The 23,545-nt window shown below is 43.9% G+C and overlaps 1 protein-coding gene across 6 annotated transcripts in view; it reads left to right on the top strand.

Moving 5' to 3' along the window:
• LIMS1 (LIM zinc finger domain containing 1) overlaps positions 1-23,545 on the top strand; it is a 74,578-nt gene that overhangs the window by 29,920 nt on the left and 21,113 nt on the right. Inside the window, exon 1 of one of the 6 annotated variants that reach the window (XM_029998931.2) lies at positions 1,747-1,831. The exons of 3 other annotated variants lie outside the window; for them this stretch is intronic. In XM_029998931.2, coding sequence (XP_029854791.2) covers positions 1,779-1,831 — 53 coding nt within the window. In that variant the 5' untranslated portion in view covers positions 1,747-1,778. Of the gene's footprint in view, positions 1-1,746; positions 1,832-9,183; positions 9,786-23,545 lie in introns of those variants that run through there. 2 more of the 6 variants (XM_029998929.2, XM_029998930.2) reach the window with 2 other exon arrangements.

Genomic DNA, 23,545 nt, shown 5'->3' with positions numbered 1-23,545 from the left:
AGTGCACCAAGTACAGTTTTAAATATCTGAATAGAGAAGATTTCTGCATTGCCTTTAGATCAAATGCCAGCACAAATGCCATGTCTGAAAGCAGCACATCAGTTTCTCTGTTAAATGCTGCTGTAGATCTGGGGCTGGCCCTGCTCGGTTGCACAGCTTGGGAGCATGGAGGACAACTAGTCATGTTTTCACAGGATGTATTTGTTTTTAAGTTATGTCTGTCTGTAAGCAGAAAAATTAATAAATACCCTTCCAAGTGACCAAGAAAAAAAATATCCATTTTCTTGAATTCCTTTATAAACTCTACAAGCATACTTCATAACCATTATTGTCAATGAGCAGTAAAATAGTGTTATGAGGGTTAGATATTTGTCATTAAAAATATTAAACCTTTAAAAATCGGCTTGCTCTGTCCAGGCCAATACTTACATGGCAGAAAGTTGCCTTTAAAGGGATTGCATGATATATGAAAACTGTACCTTTATAATTCTTTCTCTGTAACCAGTAGCAGGCCTAAAGGCACGTTACTAAGAGCGTGCAGTGGAAAACGTCGGTGGGTAGATTTGCACTTGTAGGTGTCCTGGAGCTGTACTGCTGTACGAGCAGAGCTGGGGACAAGTTCTGCCTGGAGGCATGTCCTACGTGTCCCCTGCAGAAGTCAGGTTGTGGCCTCGTTTCTCCATCCCCATCACTAGCAGTGAGCAAGGTTTTAGGGTTTTAGGCTCTGCTTGATACAGCTCTGATTGTGTAGCAAGTGGCGGGGGAACATTGTCCATCTTGAGGAGATTGCTGCTTGAACCTGCAAAGGATTGCCTGGGGCCTTTGGAGAGGTGCGCAAGGGATTCGGATTGCTTTAGGAAAACGGAGTTTGAGCCTCTGTCCATGCAAGAGAGACGCGGCTCAGCTCTTGTTTGGTCGTGCAGGTCGATCGCCCTGACCTGCTGCTCTAGGAGGTGGTGGGTATTTTCTGTTCTCAGTTAGTCCCTGCCCTGTGCTGAGGTTGCCAGAGATGGCGGAGGTCTTCCAGGAGATGGGGAGTGAAACTGGCTGCCTTCGTCTCGGGAAAGAAGAAAATCAGAGGGTGTTCCTCCTTTCTCAGCAGGTGGGAAGGTGGGGAGAGAGGGTCGTCCCCCTCCCCTTGGCATTGACAGAGGTGCTCGCGGAGGGGTCGGGTGGCCCTGCGCGGCTGTCCACGGCCCACTGGTGACTCCAGGGCTTGCTTTTCCCAGGTAAGGACCTGGGACCCTGTCACACTCGTCGAGATGTCTGGTGTTGTGCACACAGAGTTGTTGCCTGTTCCTTCTCTCTTTGTCCCCAGAATAATGCTGTAAAAAGCCCCAAATGAAGGTATACCTCCGGAGGGACTGAAATTGTCAGGAAATTCATAAGGTGAAAACACCCTAGTGATCCCTCTTGGCTCTGCTCTCTCCAGGTTTTTGTACTTTTGTCATTTAAAAAATACTGATGTTATAACTAAAGCTATACCCCTTCTTGTGTAGTGCAGGATTTGCTTCCTTCTCTCTCCCTGGTGATTTTGGGATAGAGGATTGGCGTGACACAATTTGTGGAGCTGAACTGTGAACTTTGATGGATTTGTCCTCCTCTTTGATGAATTTGTCCTCCTCTGATGAATTTGTCCTCCTCAGTTTTTTACAGGGTGAAAGAAGGAAGTGGTTTGCTAAGTCACTTTTGAAAAAAAAAAAAAAAATTTATCACAACTACCAGTAATAACCACGAGGAAAACATGCAAAGAGTGACTATTCAATGTAAAGCTGTATATGGGAAGGGCTGTTCATTGTGAACCTGCTGCCAGCGAGGCTGCACCCTGCCAGTAAGTGTCCACCCGCTCGCTTGGGCTGAGAGTCTGTCGCGTCTGCCCCAGGACACGTTGTGCTGCTTTCCAAGCCGACAGCCTGGCAACAAATTGTACTGTCTTTTAGTCCTTTGCGGGAAATTCTTGCAAGCGGGAGCCATGCGTGGGAATGGTGATCAATGGAATTAGGAAGAGGATGGGTAATAGTCTTGCTTGCTGGGTTTTATTACTACTAAAAGTGAGAGGCACCAGTAACAGAGCTTTGAGCGAAGTCCTTTGTCGTTCTGGAAATGCATAGAGGTGTCCTGGTATTCCCAGTAGTTTTTTATCCGTTGCTCATCTGGAGTGTTTTTAGGGACACTGTTTTGTCCCCACCCAGATCAGAGGATTCGTGGTCAGTTTGAAGATATCCCGTCACTGATGGGGTTTTTTGGGCAATGGGATAATTGGCAGTGGCTGAGGAAGAGGGCACTGCGACGGAATAATTGAACCTGAAGTATAATTCCAGTGGAAGGAGTAGTTTTGCCAACCTGTTACAGAAATTGTATCGCTTCTGGTACGATTGAACGGAGTCTTTACGTTCAGAAGTCAGTCACTTTTCCAGTGAAGCAAACCTTTTACCGTAGGGCAGCTGTGCTTTTCTGGTTTAAGAACTTTGCTCTAATTTAAGACTCTTAAGTGTGTTTTTCATGTGCTTTAAAATATTATGAAAAATCCATATGAGAAAGTATTTTTATTTTTTGTGCTGAATCCAAAAGTAATTTTGGCAGCATTAAGGGGAGCGTGGTGGTGTTTCCATTTTACAGTATTCTGAATTTTCAGGGTGAATTAGTTTTGTTTCCTTTGCACTGTGAATTTCTTTTTCAGTATGGATTTTTCTGCATGGATACGGATTAATAACTTTGAAACCAAAATGTATATACTTAAAAATTAAGATTTTTTTTTTTGAGTGGCTGAAAATTGTACCTTGCCTGTGTTTCTTAAGTCTTTACATGTATTCAGCTTTATTTTTCTAGACACATGAGCTACTTTGTATGTTCTGCACTAGAAAGTACATTAGTTTTTACACAAGAAACCGTCATACTATTAGTCTCTGACTTTTAAAGGTGGCATGGCTGGTTCATTACTAAAGTGATAACCTCTAAGGAACTGCTACTTTCTACCTTTCTTGGAAATGCTAGTCAGACTATAGGTGGCTGTGTGATATGTTCACAGATTTACAGCCAAGATCCTTCTTCTTCTGGGCTGCTAAAGTGACCGTCCCTTGCCATTCAGCTCATCCTTCTTCTTCAGCTCATCCTTCTTCTTACACCAGCACCGTTCAAGGGCTCCAAGACCCTCTTGGGAGCTGGGGGTTGGGTTGTCCTTCTAAAAGCCCAGCACTTGCAGCTGTAAATTAGCATCACCTACTGCTTGGCGGTCACATTTGGTTGTGTGCGATGAGGTGGTGGTGCCTTCAAGCACCTGCACGTTGTCAGGATCACCGGGACCTCTTCCAGCCTTTGCAAGGGGAACGTGCCATCTTCTGTCCTTGGCGGTTTCATTTCATTTCAGTGTAAAGAACACTAAACCTTGAGAAGAGGCTTTTCTTTCTCTACTTGTCATGTAGCATTAGTCATTTGAAAATTATTGGTGACATGGAAATCAAACGGGCCAGGAGAATAATTGCTGGGCAGTCAACAGAGGAAGCAGTTTATAGGCTGCTGTGGTTTTGTTTGCATTTATTTAACCCCGATGAGTGGTGTTTTGGAGAAAAATGAAGACTTCCTAATACTCGCATTCCTTCAGTGAAAGGGCAAAGTCAGCTGGGGCCTGTTTCGAGATTTCCCACTAGCTCTCCAGCAAAACCAGGTCTCCTCAGCGGCTGCCCATCTGGATCGGCTCAGTCGGCTTTTCGGTAGCTCTGGAAGGGCTCGCTGGCTTTCAGGGCACAAACCTGGCCGTCAGAGCAGGCAATTCCCTGCGTTATCTGGAGCAGCAGCTTTCCAGGCAGTTTCGTTCATTTGCCACTCATTTTCAAGTTCTGCTTTTGCCCCTTTTTTTTTTTTTTTCCCTTGGAGGCTTCCTCAGCGTTTTGTGGCATCTACTGGGGAACTTTTCATCACCCAGTAAGCCAGCTGTTACCAGGGGCTTTTTAGCCCCATTTCCAAGGGCATTTTATCCCATTAGAAAAGAGTAAAGTAAACATTCTGGATATTATCTATCTACAGTAGTAGGGTGCAAGTAGAAGACAACTTGTTTAAAAATAAGACTTTTCAGTCTTCATTTTCAGACTTAAGGTCTTCATGCATCATTAACAAAGTGCTTAAATGTAGAAAACGTATTTCTGACTGGGGTTGAAAATCTCTTTTGGGAAGAGGCTTTTAATTCCAAGAGAGTAAAAATTATTCTGAAGGGAAGGTCCCATATCTAGAAATGCAGTTTGGGAATTGGTTGTGTGCCTTAGCTGTGTTCTTCCACATGTTCTAGGCTATGAAGATTAAGCTAAATTCTGAATTTCCTGGCTTTAAACCTTCCCTTCCTCCATCTTTTTGGTGTGTTAGGGTTTTTTTTCTCTTTTTTTTTTTTTAAGATGTTTATCCCATGGAGTTCAGTAATGAGTCTTTGTACCCATATGAGTAATTGTACCCATCTTCAAATTTTCAGCTGCTTGCAAGCTTGTTCATCACTCTTTTTTTAAAAAGGCATATTTACAAATGGCAGGACAAAACTGATTCATGCTGTGTCACATACTTTCTTCTTTGCACACCTAGTCATGCATTGATCATCCATTTGATTAACAGCATGATTAACAGCATAAATTTCTAGTTATAATGCTAACCTGGATCTTCAGCTGCTGGTCTGTCACTCCTTTCCGCTCTCCACTTGGCCCCAGTCTGAATTATTAAAGCATGTGTGGGTTAATCCGTACCTCTTTCTGGCTGTAGAGAGAAATACTGGCACTGAGAAATAAGTCATCATTTTCCCACTAGAGGGAGGCATTGTAAAGCACAGCCAAAGTAGGAGTCCAGGTGCTGGAGAAAAACGTGCCTTTTGCCGGGTTTTTTTGGCTGAATTTTAGGAATTCAGGGGGCAGCGTGTGCAGAGAGCTTGGAGGAGGCAGCTGAAAGACCTCGCTCCGCGTTCAGGTAGACAGAAGATTTTCCAGTGCTTGCTTTTTTTTTTTTTTTTTTTTCATTATTGCAATAGAATAGTTGGAAGGAGAGCAGGGACCTGTGCCTTGCCTCACCGAAGCCTCACGGGCGACCTGCGGTGGAGGTGGCGATGCCTTTGGTACCGCCAGGGCAAGGAGGGACCCCCATGCTCACGGCGGCAGCCCCCCTGACTTCCCTCTGCCCCCTCAAATCCCAAAGGACTTTGGTGGGTTGAGTGCGTCGCTGCTGTGAAGGGTGTTGAGCACACCGTCACGTATTTTTTTTTTTACTTTACATTGTATGGCAGGGACGTGCATCCATAGAAGAGGTTTTAAAAAACCCAGCAACTACCGTTAAAATTGCAGCAAACGTGCTTGGTCAGCTGGAGCATGGACATAAATCCATAGCGCTGCTTTGCAGTGTCCACTTAGTTCAAGTGCCTCAGTACTTAGCCTAATCCACAGATTAAATATGCATGCTTCAGGATTGATTGATCGCTAAGTGGAGTGGGGCAAGAAACATCAAAACAGATGTTGGAGTCACATTAGACAAGGAAGGAAACGTGTAATTAGTTAATTATTTGACTCCTTGAATCAACAGTTTAGGCTCCTGTGAAGCTTTGATTTTATTTTTTTTTTCCCCAAGGCTTGCATCCTTAGATTTGTGGCGCGATTTCTCTCCGCTCATTTCCTTTTATCCCCGCCTGCCCTAGCAGGGACCCAAGGTGCGGTACGCTATTCCTTGACACCCAAACCCATGGGTGGGGACCCGCCTCAGCAGCCTAATTCAGAGAGGTGTAAAGCTTCATTTGCCATCGGCACATCACTTGGGCGCTTCGGGGCTTCTTGTAGAATTGCCGGAAGGGTTATTGCCACCTTCCTTTGCTTGCTCCAGCGAGTCCCGTGCGTTCCTGCTGACGTACAAGGCTTTTCCTTGGCTTTAAACAGTTTTTTTTTCTTCCAGACCTTGCGAGAAATAGTAGAAAGCCAGCACTCTTGGACACATTCCTCTGGAGACTCATCCCAGTGATAAGCTGGGTGAGCGATGCGGGATGGAGAACAACTGTTCTTATAATGCTCTTGTGATTATTTTTTTTTTTGACTGCTTATGCTGCCCTGAAAACAGCTTTTTCTATTGCTTTGAAAATCTTCAACTAGATTTAATTGAAATTTGGTGGTTGTTCAAGGTTTAAAAAAAAAACAAAACAAGAATGTGTCACTGGAGTGGAAAAAAGATCAATCACATTGATAAAGGCTTCTCTGGTGGAATGAGAGAGCTAGAATTTGTCTTTTCTGGTTTTTATAGTTAACGTGCATTCTCTGTAAATACAGACTCATGAAGAAATGTACTGAATTTGAAGTCCTTGGCGTTCGTTCTTATTCCTAAATTCAGTGACATGGTTTCCAACATCATGGATTACTGTTCACAGCCCTTTGAGCACAGTGAAAAATAACCAGACATAACCTGTCTGTCTGAAAAGTTTTTTAAATTGCAAAGTTCTGCTGAATACCTACAGTCACCAGAACAACAGTACTTCAGCACAAATTGAAGAGAGAGCACATCAGGCCTGGTATATCGAGATAAATGTTTTGTAGAACTGCAGTGAAAACTTAAGCATGAGCCTTGTCCCACGTGACAAAAAGTTATTTATTGCTTGGGATGAATGAAGGACTGCATAGTTTCTGTCTAGGTTCTACCTTTTGCTGCTTAGACATAGGTGAATATTTTCCTCTAATAAAATACTGATAATACCATGCTTATCCATCAGATTGCAGTAGCAATTTTAGCTTTCTCTGGGGGTGGAAGGAAGGTCGGTTGCATGAGAGAAGAGGCACACGCTGGAAAATGAAGAGTGAACCTTCCAAGTAAAGGACATAAGAGAAGGCTACGTGTTACCAGTAATAAGAAAAGCCGTGGTAACTTGGCTGGTCCTCAAAAATCCTGACGGAATGTGAAAGGTCCAAGTGGCCCCATCCCACGCGAGAAGAATGTAATCTCTCAAAAAAGGAATTATAAACAGCAGATAGGGGCTGGAAGGTAAAAGGGGGTGTGGGGAGCAGGAGGCACTCGCTGGGGAAGTTCTTCTTCTTGCAGAGCGAGGTCCATCCGAGTTGCTTTCTGGGAACCTTTAAGCGAGTTAGTGGCAAAATATCATTTACATTCTCCAACGTCTCTCCAAAAAACGCCCTTACAATGTGTATTTGATACTCAGAACTTAAAGTTTGGCTGTTTTGAGTAATTTCAGATTTGAAACCTTGTCTCTCATGAGCATTGGTGGAGGATCCCACAGGGCAGAAAAGGAGTCCGGTTTGGATTTCTCCTTGTAGAAAGCTTTTAGGTTGTTCTCAGTCCTCCAAGAAAGTCTTTTCTACATCAGCTTAGACCCCTGTTGGAGTTTGCTGAAGAAGCCTGTGAAATAGTGATGCTGTGGAGCTGATTCCCAGGTCTATTTAAAAAAATTAACCATCTTGCGCTCCTGTAGATTGAGGTGGATTTGATCTCTGTAACAAACAACTCATTTTTGTGTCTGGACTTCTTGTATTCCTTCAATTTACGTGGTCTGTCTGGTGGCGTTGATTTTAAATTTTAATAATACCGGTTTGGTGCAGCTCTGGTTTCCAAGTACATTTTAGTAAAAGCTGTTGTCCTACAGGCTCTCCAAGCACAGCAGCTGTTCATGCAGATAAACATGAACTTTAATGCTGTGTACTTCACACCAACGCAACTTGCAGCAGAGTGGGTGAAGAGTTGTCCTTTAATTTTTGATAGACTTGTGTCATAATTAACACAAAAGTATTCAGTATAAACTGAAGAGACTGCTACTCTAGTGAGTAAAAATTTATCAACAACTTTGTAGGTAATAGTTCAATTTCATTAGTTTACAAAGAGCTTTTTCGCAGCAAAAAATCTATTCTGTCTTCACTTTTTAGATTATTATTATCTAAAATTGATTGTTTGGACAAAGATAAATCATTGGTATGCTGATATTTAAAGCACAGTAAAAATTGCTGGTAATGTATAAAAGCTGCTGTGCCATGAGCATCTGTCATCTGCCGTCCTTAACTTTTCATTGAATCGGTGATTGACTGCGGGGAACTGGCATTTAATTATGTTTAAGCTTATCCTACTGCAGATTGAGAAACATTTTAAATACTTCATTTGAAACTGGAATGCAGCATGTTTAGGCAAATATCGTGACCATTCTGTCTTTTATTTTCTGAGGACAGGAGCTCAGATGTCTTGTTGATGTTTCAGTGTGTGCAGCCTTCTAACATCATATAAATCCCTTTGAATATCTCCAGCCATTATCTATTTGGCATGTTATGTGATTCCTTTCCAAAAGAATTTCTGTTATTTTTCCATTGTGTGATGTTTTATATTATATTTTGATGACATTCCAGACTGAAGCACATTGATAGTATTATATAAAATTACTGTGCTTGTGTTCAGTCTGGTGATCCTGACAAAATTGGTGTCGTGATGTACCCAGTATTACATATGTTATGCTTTTCTCTGTGACAAGAATTCAAAAATACTCTTACATGTATTCTGCTACAAAATAAACACTTTAATAATGAACTATGAAATTCATACTACATGGAACTTGTTTCCTATCCTTGTCAAAACAGTCCTTGAATTCTTAGATTTCTTGGCTTTTATTAAATGCAAGTTCATTTAAAAAACACACCCTCCCCAACTCTCAACACAGAAGTAAAAATTCTGAATTAAGTTTTTGTTCATGTTTGCCAAGGATAACATCAAAGAAATGGTAAAAATTTTTCAAGAAGTGATAAGCTTTTCTGAAGCCTCCTTTTAAGTTGAAGCAAAGAGTTTTATTACTAAAAAATTACTGAGATGAGACACAGAGCTTGCAAATCCCTGCTAGTCATCTTCCTGTCTTACAGGAAACCTTAAGCACTTTCATTCCTGTTTTACAATTACACAGGACACTCCATCACTACAAAATGTGACAAATAGTTACGGCGGTTAGGTTTTGATAGCTGAGAGTAGGAAGAAAAATACATTGCGGTTTTCTTCTGCTTTTCAAGATGCATGGAAAAGAGCAATTTCTGACAAGTGCAGGGCTATTGTGTTTGCAAAAGAATATTTTAACGCTGGTTACTGAAGTTGCTTCGCTGCATTAATCTCCCTGTCAGAGTTTGCTCACGTGCTTGAGTAACACCGACTTTCCGTAGCGCTGATGACTCTCTTTTTGTCCTAAATTATAGCGGCAAAGAGTTAACCGCTCATGGCAGCCCTGGAGATTTTCAGCTCCTCGCAGGAGGTGCCGGGCGAGCGGCAGGCTTTGCACCCCACAGCGGGGTCGTTCCCGTCGGGGCAGCGGGAGTTTGAAGTAAAGCTGGAGGGCAGGCGGTGAGTTTGTGGCAGGCATCCCTGAGGTGCGATCCAGCGATAAAGGAAACGTGGTGCCCTTCGGGAGGGTGTGTACCTATGAGAAACAGGAAACCCAGCGGCAGCGGCCGCCTGCCTGCCCTGCCTGCCCTGCCTGCAGAGGTTGGTCGCTCCGGCGGGCGCAGGTGTGCCGACACGCCGACGAACCTCTTCTCTCCAGGCATCTTGGCTGGCGCGTTCCTCGGCAGCAACATCTGGAAGAGGCTGGAAGAGAAGGGGGGGGGGACGACCCAACTCAAAAGCCAAAACACGCACGCGAGCGCACCCCCCCCCCCCTTTAAAAAAAAAAAAAAATTCCAACCCTCCAGGTAGAGAAATATGACGGCCTTGCAGCTGAAAGAGTTGTCACATTCAGGTCTGTACAGGAGGAGACGGGATCGCCCGGATAGCGTGGGACTGCCCGGGTCACACGAAGAGAAGCTGAGGTGAGTGCGAATTGACGGGCAGCGCCGAGCCCTTCTCGGCAGCCTGCTCGCTTCGTTCGGCGGTTTTAGGAAACGAAATGCAAACACGGCTCGGGAAAGTCACTGCAAAACACACACGTCGAGAAGCAGTCCCCAAAGCGATATGGCAAAAAAACGCCGAAGGAGGGATCGCAGGAGCCGTACGGTGACCTTGTGGGTTTTGGCGATGGTGTGACTCCCTTCCCTGGCTCTGGGAAGGGCAAATATTAGCCGGTGGTTGCTTCTGGATCCTTTCTGACAGCCAGCACTTGCAAGTAGATAACTTTCCGCAGCCCGACAAGTTTGCTCGCTCTGGTTTGAAGTCGGTTTTGGGTCACCTGGGCGCTGGGGGTTGTGCTGCTTGTCGGGGGTCTTGGCGCAGCCCCTCCGAGGGGCTGGGGGTCCTGGGCTCTGGCTTTCTTCATGGGGGGTTCTTTGTTGTGGAAAGGACTTTAGACAAAAGAATGCAGCAGGACCACTTAGCCTGACCTTAGCCAGGAAGGGTGACCAAAGATCGGAAAGCCATTTAATGTCCAGGGTTATCTTCCTGATGCTACGTGCCTTTTGAAAGAGTGACAGAGAATTTTGAAAAAGCCTCTGTTTGGAGCAGGGAGATTAGAGGATTGTTTGTAGCCTGAGTAAGTGCAGACAAAAAAAAAAAAGTAAAAATGCAAAGTTTTTTTTTCTAAGTGTGCTCGGTGTGAAAGCAATCTGTTCCCACTTCAGACTCCTCAGAAAAGGATCCTTGTGTAAACGCTAACAAAAGCCTTAGTGGAGAGGAAGCACTTCCTATCTCCTAATGCCTGTTCTCTGGTTGTATTTTTAGATTATTTTTCGTTGGTGGTGGTTGTGCATCGGATTGGAGTGCTGTGTAATTTAGAGGGGTTTTGTTACTGTGCTTTCGTTACCTGAGTTAGCAATTTCAGAAGGATGAGTATTCAGATTTGGGGGATTTACCCTTTTTTTATAACTAAGCACCTTAATTAAAAATTATTGTGGCAAAATGTATCATCATAATGAGATTATTTGCCATGAGATATCAGAAATAGCACATCAGTTCTAGGAATGTGTTAACTTGCGGGTCTGATACGTGTGCTTGGTATCTATTTATAGTATTCATTCTGAATTGATTTCCTAGGTGGATTTCTAATAGCATTAGCAATATATATTATATTTATATGACTATAGATGGAAGAATAATCAATTAGTAGAGTAAGAGATGTGCAGAGAGTCTGGACATTTTTATGTTTAGTTTCTTTTATACAAAACTAGCAATGAGGAAGAACAGATCTTTTGAGGGAAAAGAAAGCTGCTTTTTAAAGTATATACATAAAAATGAGTGCTAGCTCTCTATGGTTGTGTTGCTGTTTCTCTTATTTATATACACATCCAAGATAGGAACGAGACCCTTTGGGGCTGGGTGGGGGGAAGGGGCTGTCTGTACCAGTATAAGTCCAGGTGTTTTGATCCTTTCCTGAGCCTCTTCCGGTTAAAGATGAGAACTGTGTGAAACAGGGATTGGTCTTGAGAAATAAAATCCAAGTTGGAGGAAATAGCAGATCAGGGGACTTATGAATCAGCTCAGGGCAGGGTATAGGAGATACAAGAAGGTGAACAGAGCATGGTCAGATGATGCTCCTAGAGCAGGGGAACAACTCGTACCTAAAGACAGAGCTTCTCTTGTATTTGCTAACAGCTTAAGCTGGTTCTTATTCAAACTAAACCTTGCTCCTTCCTTACCCATTTTGGTGGTATTTCAGTGTGTTGCCAGGCAGCCTTATTTGTCATTTTTACTGCATTCTCCGTGACAAAAGGCTATGGCATTGTAAATACAAAATAATGGCATAACAACAGGGCAAAGAGCAATCGGGAACAAAGAGTAAAAAAGTTCTTTAGTTTTCTAAAACTGGAAACATCTAGCTTTTTTCATGTGCTCTACCCGGTGACACTTAGATGCCTGTCCTTAGCAAATACTTTCAGAGTATCTGGAGTCCACAAGAAAGATGGGGTTTCTTTCATGTCTGCTAAATATAGCTTGCCATCCTCCATGGCTTTGCAATGCCCTCCTGTAGTTTCTCTCTCCAGTTCTTTGTTCTAGTGCCTTTGTATTTTATTTTACATACATATTAATCCACATGTGTTAAATAATATCAGCCCTCGAGGAACAGTTCGCTGAAAGCTGCTCTCTCGGTTCAAGTACCGTATTTTTCTAATCCTGGGCCAAAATGTACTCGAGATGCCAATGTCCTCAGGATACTCTGTGAGAATTTCTGTATTTAAAAAAAAAAAAAAAAAAAAAAAGGAAAATCGCCCTGTGTTAAAGTCATGCATGCTATCTGCCTGTTCTCATTTTACAGCCTTTTACACCTTACCCCAGTATTAGACTTCTCTCTCCTGCCCTTGTTGAGGTCTCTGTCTCCTTTGGGAGCGGTTTCCTGGGATCCAGGCTGGGGTGGTCCTCTGGTAAGGCACAAACCAGCAGCAAGTAACCCGACGGACAGCCGTTCGTGCCCCTTCGCCTTGGCTGCAGGGTGTCTTGGGCTGCTTCCGCTCTGCTGCTGCAAGCACTGCTGTAATTGCGGCTCCTGGGTCCGGCCTTTGCAGCAGGAGATGGATGCTGCTCGGTAGGACAGGGACTTAACGCGCCCGCAAACTGCGGCCAAGACCTCGCCAAGTGTTGGCAGTGTCAGCGCTGCAAAGCAGTTCAGGGGGGCTTGGTGCCGAAATTCTGCCTTTGCTCTTTCCTGGGAACGTCAGTGTCGTTTGTACTTAAAACACCTGAGATTACTAATAATTAGGCCACTGTGAAGCAACGTACTGGAACTCCTAAATGTATACAGAGCGTATGTTTATCATATAACGTAGCACATACATTTTATTTTCCAGGAACCAAAATTGCTTGAAACAATTCTCTTTACAGTATAAAAATAATTTCCTATGTTGACATAGCTTCACGATAGGTCGTGTGCCATGGGACTCTGAGCTCCGCAACAGGAAGGCGAGCTTTAGCTTCTGCATCTGTGTCCACTGATGTCACTTCACCCAGAGGTTTGACCCCCATCATTGTCTTCCAGATCTGCTATTCAGTTTATGATGAGTCAGTCTCTATGCTCATTTCCCTCAGTCTTTTGCAGGAAAGACCGTAGGAATATATTTTGGCTCTTAGCATTAAGTGTTGTAGCTTGTCAGATTTCTGTTTACAGTAGAAGCTCCTAAATGAATGTTTGAATTTAACAGAGTCTCTCCAAACACCTTGTGCTCTAGCAAGTAGGTGCCAGGTTGTCTTGAGGGGAACTCATCTCACGCAGCTGTGGCTACCTGCTTTGCTTCGCAAGCAGCAAAGCTTACTTTAGTGCACGGTTTTGCTCATTTTGCCCACCCAATTGCTGTGATTCCTCGTCCTGCTGCGGACGGAGCTCAACGCCTTGCATTGCACCCACTGCCCAGCTGCAGTTTACAGGCTGGGGCTTGGTGCTAGTTCAAAATCTGCCCCGGCTCCTTCGGTGTTGCTGGTGGTACGGTGCGATGGCTGAGCGGTCCCACCGGCAGCGGTGAGGACCTGACGGGGCTGGGAAGGACCGCCGGAGCCCATCCAGTTGAGGAGAGTGAGGGCATTTCAAGGGAAAGCCATCAATAGCAAGCCCTAAACTCAACTGAGATGGGGACCGGGGTGGGAGGGTAGGACTCATCCCCCTCCTTTAGAAACCTGTCCTAGGATGGAGTGAGTTTCCCTCCCAGGGAGCCTCTCTCGTCCCCTCCACCCCAGCTCCTCCTGGCAGAACCCATGCCCAGGTTGTCCCACCACCTGCGGTGAGGTGGAAGGAGTGCCAGCCCGTGTCCTGACAGCACAGCACATTGATGGGGGTGGGAAATTCGGCTTCTCTTTCCGCCTCTCCCACTCCATGTATCGCTTAGCAAACCCCATAACCGCTCTGGAAGCCTTTTAATGTGCTGCTGTAGATGTTATGGGTGCATTACTGACTTTATAGGCAGCCTGCCTGCCCCACATAAAAGGTGGTCTGGATAGCTCATCCTTTTCTTGAGCTTGCCACAGTACAAAAATGTGCTCGGTTTAGACCTCTGCTGGGGCAGGGATGCTGAACGCAGTCCTCCCTTCCCCTGCTTGAGCTGGGCTCACCAATGCATAGACCTTAACTACGCAGGATGCTCCCCAGCTGCAGAGCTCAAAGCGCAGGCAGCTGCCTGGCACCTTCATCTCTCCCCTGTCCGCAGCAGATGCAAAAGTCATTGAACTAAATGCAACCTAAGAAATTTGCTTTTCAGAACGGAGGGGAAGACTTGTTCTTTTCCGGCTATATTGATTTGGTGGGAAAAAAATGACATCTCTGATAAATCTTGTCTTGCCTTGTCTTTAGAAATGGCATGTAAAAACTCTGTATGCTGAGCTATTCTTTCTTGCTTTCCTCAGCAAACAGGATGCAAAGGAAATTGTACACATACATTTATGATTAATCATTAGGAGTCACTTAACAGTAGCGGTATGCTTGCTATTTTTGCTCTTTCCCCTTCTGATCCTGTGGCCTTTGTAAAAATAGAATGATTCCTCTAAAAAATTTGATACTATTAATTTCCAAAGCTCAATACAAGCTACTGGGAAAAGGAGGGACAATTATATATATTTTTTTTTTGACAGTTACACTTAAAGTGAATTTGATACTATTAATTTCCAAAGCTCAATACAAGCTACTGGGAAAAGGAGGGACAATTATATATGTATTTTTTTTTTGACAGTTACACTTAAAGTGAATTTGATGATTGTTGTCCATAGCTCTCTTTTCTAAGAGAGCTATGTTCACAGAGGTTCAAATGCAATTAAAAATGCAAACAAGTTTTGAAGAGGATAGTCCCAAGTTTTTACCAAACAGTACATTTCAGCATTTGCAACAAATAATCATCGGCAAGCTTCAGTCAGTGGCTGTCAGTTACTCGGGTAGTTCACTGCTCTGTTCTCTCGTGCAGAAAGCACCGTGGATGTTTTCCACATTAACAGCTTTAAAGTATCTGCCTTCCCTTTGCTCTCTGCTGCTGAAGCTGATGGATACATCTGCGTGAGTAGGTGCAGGCAATCTTCTGCTGGGTCCGTTCAGGCTCCCGCCTGCCTCTGCACACTGACTCCAGACTGGAAGGCATGTGGATGTGCCCCAAAATTTCATGCACAAAGACTCCCTCGCAGATGAAATAGGAGACATAAGCACATTCTTACGTCCCACTGAGCCTTAGGGGGATAGGCTCTGCACGGCAAAGCTCGTAGGTGAGTATAAAAAGAAACAAATGAATAAAATCCCCCAAACATCAGCAATGCGGTAGGGCTGAGTGCCTCCCTCTCTTTATGAGATACAGCATTTGGGAGCTGTGCGAGGTCACAGATCTCCTCAGCCGCGTGCGTAGCAGCCAGCCAAGGTGTGCAGCTGTTTCCAGCTGCATGTCCCCCCTGAAGACCTCCTGCTCGTCCTAGGAGGGAGAGAAGAAGATGCTGGTTGGGGACTGTCTGGGGAACCAGGGACACTGTTGAGTTTTCAGACACCTTAGGGTACTGAGGGCAGGGGAAGGCAGAAAGAAAAGATCTGTCTGCACCTGGAAGTGTTCTTAAAGTTGATTTCCACTGGTAACGTTTCTTAACAGCATCACAAATGTTAATATTTATATAGCCACTTTCTGTAAGTAGATGTTTCACTTGCTCACAGCGCCAGTGTCAGCAGGTAAAGCAGTAATTAGTCAATACATTGGTAAAAAGAGACTAATTTATTAAACCAGGAAGAGCTTGAAAATAAATGTTAAGCCACAAAAAAATTACGCTGCTTCTTTTGTTGTGGTTAGAAACTGCTGGAATAGTAGAGCGTTGGGACCTAGAAATACTCATTTGAATCAGATGCTCAGGAACTCTTGATTAAAAAATAATTTGGCTCATCTGCTAGCTGCTCTAATTGAAGAGAGGATTTGTCCATGTAAATGTAACACTGAATTATTATTCTTAATTATAGTAACTTCCAGCCAGCAAAAATATGCTTCATAGTTATATTTTAATATTGCGATACTTAGAATTTGCGTTGAGCCTTAGTTTGAGGTATCCAAATGACTAGAGGCTTTACTTCTCATTTGTGCTGTACTTTTCATTGCTCTAGGGGTTAAAATAACTCATGAGGAACACACCTGTTTTTTTCTTGCCTTCTCTCTCACCCTTTCTCTCCTGCATTGCATAACAAGTCCAAGCGATTTTGTTTGACTTGCTCACCCTGACTGTCACCTCCCCTGAGTCCAAATGACCGGAGGTAGCTGCCTTTGTAACAGAAACCCCAGCAATTACTGCTGTTCCTCTTACGCTTGCCTCATTGTAATAATCTGTGATTTCAGTAAATTGTTAAACTGCAGTGATTATAGCAATTACGATTTTCATTGCTCTTTCTTACAGGATTAGCTGGCTAAAGATAAGTCGTAGGTTTCTTTTTTTTGCTTTGCTTTCATGTGTTTTGATAACACCTAATCAGAGGTGTTCTCTACAGAAAATGTACTGTGATTGCTCATTATTCTTCATTATAATTAAGCTCTCTTTTGAACGCAGTCTGTCACACTGAAGTGAATTTACACACAGAAGTATTCTGCAGAGGAGAGAAAAACTAAATTATGTCAATGTCACCACTTCTTAATAAAAATTACCAGCTTGCAGGCATCGGGGAGAACAAGCTTAAAGGCTGTAGGTTTGGCTTCCCTTTCTGTTTATTTTGTTTTCCTGTGGTCTCTGAGCTGTTGGAGGAAGTGCAAAGCTAACAGACACCGTGTCCTCGAGAGGACCGTGAGCCTTTTACATGATGCTCTCCAGACATGGGAACAGCTCCAGCTTGCCAAGTGTGTTGCCTCTGACGGTGGCCAAAAGCTGATGCCTGTGGAGGGAGGTAGAAGGAAAGAGCGGGCCTTTTATGGGATTTCCCTTGGTAGTAATCCCAGCTTGCTGCCAGCTGTGGCTTGGGGACTTCCTGCAGAGTTTGTGACATTCAGTGTTTTTCCCTTCAGTTAACTCCTCCGGTCTCGCCTCGCACCCAGGAATCTTGGGACATTTCCCAAACATGAGTGATGCTCTGAGTTTTCCTGTGTATTATCTGATGCTGTAGTGCACGTGGTTGAGTGTTCATTTTTTCTTTGCTTGATTTGTCATAGCAGCTTTTGGCATTGTTCAGTTTTCATCTTTGTAGAAACTTCTGATTTTAGGTAGTTCCTGGTAGCATTTTGAAATAATGGTTTCATATACAGCGCTCTGTGAGCAGTGTTTTTGGATGATACTGCTCAGCTTTGCCAGCAGATTGTGATGTGTCTTTATATATCAAGGAGATGAAGTTCGTGATTTTTTGGAGCCTTTCGTCCAACAAGAGAAATTTGGTTTATGACTTTTGTGACATATTTCCCTGTAGCTTTTCTGCTTTTTCTATCTGGTCTAATGGCCATGATAGAGGTAGAAGAAAATTAATTAAAAACTATTAGCTATTAGCCTCAAAGGAAGTAACATATTGGCAGACACAGCTAGCAATACCTGGCAGCATTTCTCAGCTGTGCCTTTTTCAATGAGAGATTCAAAAGATTCAGGCAGTTCCAGCAAGGAATGGATGGACAAAGGTGAAGCGGATGTGAAATGGCGTTTGTCTTTTCCAGCATGTTAAATCCATGCATGCCACGCTCTTCATAGATCATAAAGTTCTTGATCCCGAGTTGAGTCTACCTTTTGAACTCTGTTTCTGTGCAGCTATTGGAAAAATGTTACCCACTCGGAGTCATGACTCAAAACTGCCCTGGCTGGTCCCTTTCTTGTTCCGGTACGGAAAGTTTGCATTGAAAGCTGTTTCTCTTGCTTGATGTTTGGCTTTTCAGTTATTGTTTTGCACGTTTCTCCTCACTGACTCCAGAAACTGAAGTATACACTATATTTCTGATATATTAAAAAAGCTGCTCCTTATATTTTTTAATTTTTTTTTTAAGGGACACGGTAGCAGTGCAGCTTCAGGATAGGATAGCTCCATGAGTTACCAGGTTGCAGGTCATGAGTTTTGCCCGAAGTGTACAAGTAATAGCTTAGTTTTAAACTACATTCATTTCTAAAGCTAATCCTCACATTATACCTACCCACTTCTCCATGGTACATAGCAAAGGGGAAGGAGGTTTGGCAGGGCTGGAACCCTTCTGATTCAAAGCACAAAACCCTGTCGTCTTCTCTTTTCCCTTCGCTTCTGTTCTGCCGAGCAAATAACCTGTGCCGCTCCTCCAGATAATCCCAGCAATACGCTGTTGCAAGGGGTAACTTCTACGTCTTTCTTCACAAGTCTTGTAATACATATTATAACCATTCACTCCTACTTTACTCATTCATAGTTAGTCAGTTGTTGGGGTGGAAACCGTTACTTTCAAAAAACTTTGCAATAGTTACCAAAGCCTTCAGTTAGGAACATGCATGGAAGTCTTGCTTTGCACTAACTGCTATTGAAATTCATTTGGGCATACTTGACAGGTCTGCTACTAGTATTGAAGAGCTAATAAATATAAAGTACAAGATTAAGACCTTCAGTTTGTATTACCCAAAATGTTAAGGCTATCATAATGAAGTATGAAAGCAATGCTATTTTGTATTAGCTTTATTTGTCTATACATTACTCATGCTTGACTCTTAGGAGCATAAATCGCTTCTGGTTATTCTCTTTCAGCTGTTGAATATTAGGGCCATTATTTAATTCTGCAATGTTAACTGCAGATGGCTCAGCTGTCTGCCATCCTGTGCTGGTTTTAAAGCTTGGTGATGCTGCAGTGAATGTGGGAAGAGAAAAATGTGAAACCAAAACCTAGAACAACTAATAATTACTATTTACTATGTGTGCGAGAGAAGAGCAACAGCTGAGGAGATGTTTTCTTTACCACATTCTATTTCTGCCCAAAACAAATCAATTCAGGCAATGAAAAACTTTGCACTTCCTCATCTAGGATAGAAAAACAAACTTAATGAAGGTGAAAAATGGTTCAAGAGGTTATGTTGCTGGAGGTGTAGATCAATAGTAATATTTGAGGGGAGACGTGTGTGGAAGTGACATGCCAGTTAGTAAAGCTGAAGGTCAGTCCTCAGCACGGTGACTCCAGTGGAGACGTCACTGTAATAAGGATGTCACTGCGAGCTGGGAAGCCTGATGATACAGTTATCTCTGCCCTACAAGGAACTGCGTGAACATACTGGAAGCCTCTCCTGGTAGCTGGGGTGTTATGTTGAGTCATGGTATTAATTATAGTTTCTGGATGAACTGCTCAGGTCACGGTGTTCGGCTTGTGAAAACATCGGTTCCAGCGAGCGCGGGCAGATGGCTAAGGCAGAAGAAAAGGCTGGTGTTTGCCTTTAGACTAAGGATTCAGTGGTGGATTTTTGGTGGATTTCAGTGACAGATGACATGAACTGAATATTAGTGCTAGGAAACTGTTCCTCTGAAGAGAAACATGGTAGTGCAGCATTTTAAAATCATAGAATCATTTAGGTTGGAAAAGACCCTTAAGATCATTGAGTCCAATCACACTGCCAAGTCCACCACTAAACCATGTCCTTAAGCACCACATCTACACGTCTTTTAAATACCTCCAGGGATTGTGACTCCAATGCTTCCCTGGGCAGCCTGTGCCAATGCTTGATAGCCCTTTTGGTGAAAAAATTTTTCTTAATATCCAACCTAAACCTCCCCTGCTGCAACTTGAGGCCGTTACCTCTTGTCCTGTCCCTTGTTACTTGGGAGAAGAGACCGACCTCCACCTCACTACAAGCCCCCTTCAGGTAGTTGTAGAGAGCGATAAGGTCTCCCCTCAGCCACCTTTTCTCCAGACTAAACAACCCCAGTTCCCTCAGCCGATCCTCATAAGACTTGTGCTCTAGACCCTTCACCAGCTTGGTTGCCCTTCTCTGGACACGCTCCAGCATCTCAATGTCTTTCCTGTAGTGAGGGGCCCAAAACTGAACACAATATTAGAGGTGCAGCCTCACCGGTGCTGAGTACAGGGGGACGATCCCTTCTCTAGTCCTGCTGGCCACACCATTTCTGATACAGGCCAGGATGCTATTTTCCTGAAAAGTCAGAAAATGCAAAGATCAACTTCATACATTTTTACATACTTGAACTTTAAATCTGTTCCTTAAGCAATGGAGGAGGAGCACACATACACCGAGTTGTAAGTTGCTTACAATTGCCTGATCACACTCTATTGTGCATCCCTTGACTTTCGAGTGGGTTGATTTCCACCAGTATAAATATTATTCTGCCCAAACACTTTCAAATTTTAGAACTGAACGGCCTCGGTGTTGTGAAGTTCACTGTGTGTACGTCCAAACAGAAGGACCCTTTTGAGCTTGGTGGGCCTGATGTTGTCTCATCAGTCTTGAAAAGATGGTTCTTTCAGAGAGAGTAGTCTCAGAGGCATTTGATTGTGTAGCCTCTAGCATTGAGTAGCTGACTTTTTTTATTATTCTTAAATTGAAAATGGGGATATAAATGTTGTTACATGAAATGCATTAGTGCAAATGCATCTTTAAAATGTTTGGGTTGGAAGAGTTTGGATACAGTATATTTACCATAGTAAAGTATAAACTATGCAGTCAACTACACAGGGTGCAGATTTTAAGAATAACCGAAAGTATGCTGCATCTCGTGCAACACAAATTTATTAGAGCTCTCATGAGCTTCTCATATGTGATACTGCATCTTTTTGATGTTCTGTTTTTCCTGTCTGCATAGGATTCAAAAAATAGTAGTGGGGAAGGAAGAGATGGCTGTTTCAAAGAGTATCAAATATCTGTACACAGAAGAAGTCATTTCTGGTTTTACAGGAAGCATGGCTTCATTTGGTAATGTTTGTGACCAGCAGGAAGAAAATACAACATTTTTTTGAAATACTACTTACAACAGGAAAATGCTATAGTTAAATATTGCTCTCCCTTTCTACGACTTCTGTCAGAGACTGATTTTTCACTGTGCTTGTATGGCTGATAAAACATTGTGTGGGAAGGTGCTGCTTACCTGTTTATTCCAGTTATATTCATTTCCTTATGGAGAGATGGAATGTGAACCTTCTCTGTTTGCAGAGACCAAAGCATTTTTTGGACATGTTTATACTAGAATAAATTTATGTTGAAGTATATGAAACAGCTAGAGTTGCCTTCTTGTTTGCCCTGTTTAAACTCCCACCACATAAGCTTAATCATGCTTTTTGTGGTGAAGACTAAATGATGAAACTTTAAGGAGCACTCAGAATTCACCTGGTTTTTATTGCAGTGGTTTCAAGATGGTTTTCCATCCTTTCTAATAGAAACAGGAGTTAGAGCAGTGCTAGGCACATGTGAAAATCCTACCTGTAATGTGCATTTTTATTATAGAAAAGATTTATACCTTCTTTCAAATTGCCTTAGGAGACCGACTTAACACAGAAAGTATTTTATTGCTTAAGAGGTAAACAATTGCAGCAACCAGAACCCAAGAGTGTTTTTAATTTCAATAAAAAAAGACGCCAAAGGTTAATTAGAGCTTTGAAAGGTTGGCGCAGAAATCAGCGCAGGGCACTGCAAGTCCACGCATATTTTGCAGCAAAACTTCTGTTCTAGTTGTTCCGTATTTTGCACGTGAGGGCCGCTGCATGGCATCTGTGTGAAATATCGTCAAAACGGAATGGCCCTTACCTATGCAGGAAGGGGAGGGATGCACTATGATTACTTTTCCCCCCACCCTGCATAACCCAGTGGGGCACGTGGCCTCCCGACAGCGCCGGCGACGCAGTGACATTTCACGGTGGCACGAGTAAGTTGCCAAGCAGCAGCTGCTTTTGCCAAGCACCTTGTTTGGAGCCGTGACTGCTCGGCACGTCTATTTGTGGCGTGGAGCGAAATGCTCAGCGGGGCTGGCCGGCCACCAAGCCTTCTCTGTAAAAGTCCCCATCTACCTCTGGCAGCCACCAGCTCGGGCAGCCGGATTTTAAAGCTCTCCAGAGAAGGCAGCGTGCGAGCAGGGCTGCAGTCGTCCGTCGGCGATGATAAAGCAGCGTGGCTATTTTTGCTGTTGTTTTCCGGAGCCCTTCTCCGTAGCCACGGTGGGACGCTTCCCCTCCCCTCTTCTGCTGTTTCCTTTAGCACCTTCCCCACCATCAGCTCTGACTTCTGATAAGATCCTCAGTGTACCAGGAGGAGCCTGTCTGTCTCCTTCCTCCCTACGTACCTTTTCCAGTTAAATACTTAACTTCTCCCTTTTCTCTTCTCCTTATCACTGCTTACTTAACAGCAGGCTGGTACGTTTTGTCCCAGATGCCAGGGAATGCCCTTGGGAAGCTGCTGCTGCTGCAAATCAACAACCCCCTCCACGCTTCTCACTCCCCATGGATGGCTTCACCTCAGAGTAACCTAGAATTTCCTAATGAAAATGCCGTGTATTTTTAACAGCATATTTCAGATCTTGGCAGCATGCCTCCAGCAAAATGACAGAAGAGAGAAAGATGGCCAGCTGCTCTGGATTTGTGGATTACCAAACCTTCACAGTAGAAACTATGTTTTCCTGCAGTAGCAGGAAGGCCCTTTTTAAACTGGCAAGCTTGCTTCGTGCTTAATGGAAAACAAATTGGGAGTATTTCCACCACCAGCAATGGCAATAGGCCTTGAGAACCAGGCAGCTTCTACTTACTGCATATCCGGAGTCCTGTTACCTTGTAGGACTGCTTCTTGAAAAAAGCTAGGAAGATTAAAACAGGCTTTTTGGATGGATATCTTATTGCACTGACTTTCTGTACTCCTTGCTTTGCTACAGCCATGCAGAAGACTGTACAGTAGCAGGGTGAAGAAGCAAGCAAATGTTTTCCTGTTGACCACAGAAGACACAAGGCAGCAGAAGTGGCTTCCAGCCACCTTGGTAGCCTGTGGATTTTGGGTTACTGCAAGGACCGAGGTAGTCCACCAGGAGAAGGAAACTCTTCAGGGCTCTCTGATTTGCAGCAGCAGCCTCCCAGGAGAATTGCCTGCCCTCTGGGACAAAAGACAAGAAAAAAAATTGAGGAGATGGTCAGTGATAAGGGGAAGAGACAGACTGACTTGCTCTTTCTTATCTTAGTGGGTTGGTGCACCTGCACTAATCCTGGATGAATCAGCATGATTAGTCCATTGCAGTCAGTCTCCCTGGAGTTTTTCATACCCACAGAAGCTCAGCATTGACCTGTGTGGGACATGTTGGGAAGCAGAATGGAGAAGAAGAGCCGGCATCACTGCGCCTGCATCTCTGTTGGCAGACAGCGCTCGTTTTCATCATCGGTGCTCCAGCAGACACAGAAACCTTTTCTTCCAGCTCCGTTTCCTGCAAACGGTGCTCTGGCAAGATCATCATGGCTTAGGGCTACAACCTGAGCATTGCTTGATCTGGAGCTTGCTCCATGACAGATAAAAATAGGGCTTGAGCTTCAGCCAAGCTGTGTCAGTGGTGAGGGTGCAGCCTCCTTAGCCTGTTAGAGCTTGTGAGTCCCGGTACCTCTGGTGCAAGATGGATAATCACACCTACGGACGGGTAAATAAGCAGGGTCATGCTGCCTGGGTCCCACCTACCATGATGTCCTGTGGCACAGGAGAATAGCTTGCCCAGGGGTTGATTCCTACCAAGGGGAGGCGAAGGAAAGATGCCTGACCAAACCCATCCCACAAATTTGGCAGCAGCAGAAGCGTAGTGCTGGGTTGGCCAGGCTGCTGG

This window comes from Aquila chrysaetos, chromosome 23, assembly GCF_900496995.4.
Source record: "Aquila chrysaetos chrysaetos chromosome 23, bAquChr1.4, whole genome shotgun sequence".
Taxonomy (NCBI): Eukaryota; Metazoa; Chordata; class Aves; order Accipitriformes; family Accipitridae; genus Aquila; species Aquila chrysaetos.
This window is presented reverse-complemented; position numbering and strand designations above follow the sequence as displayed.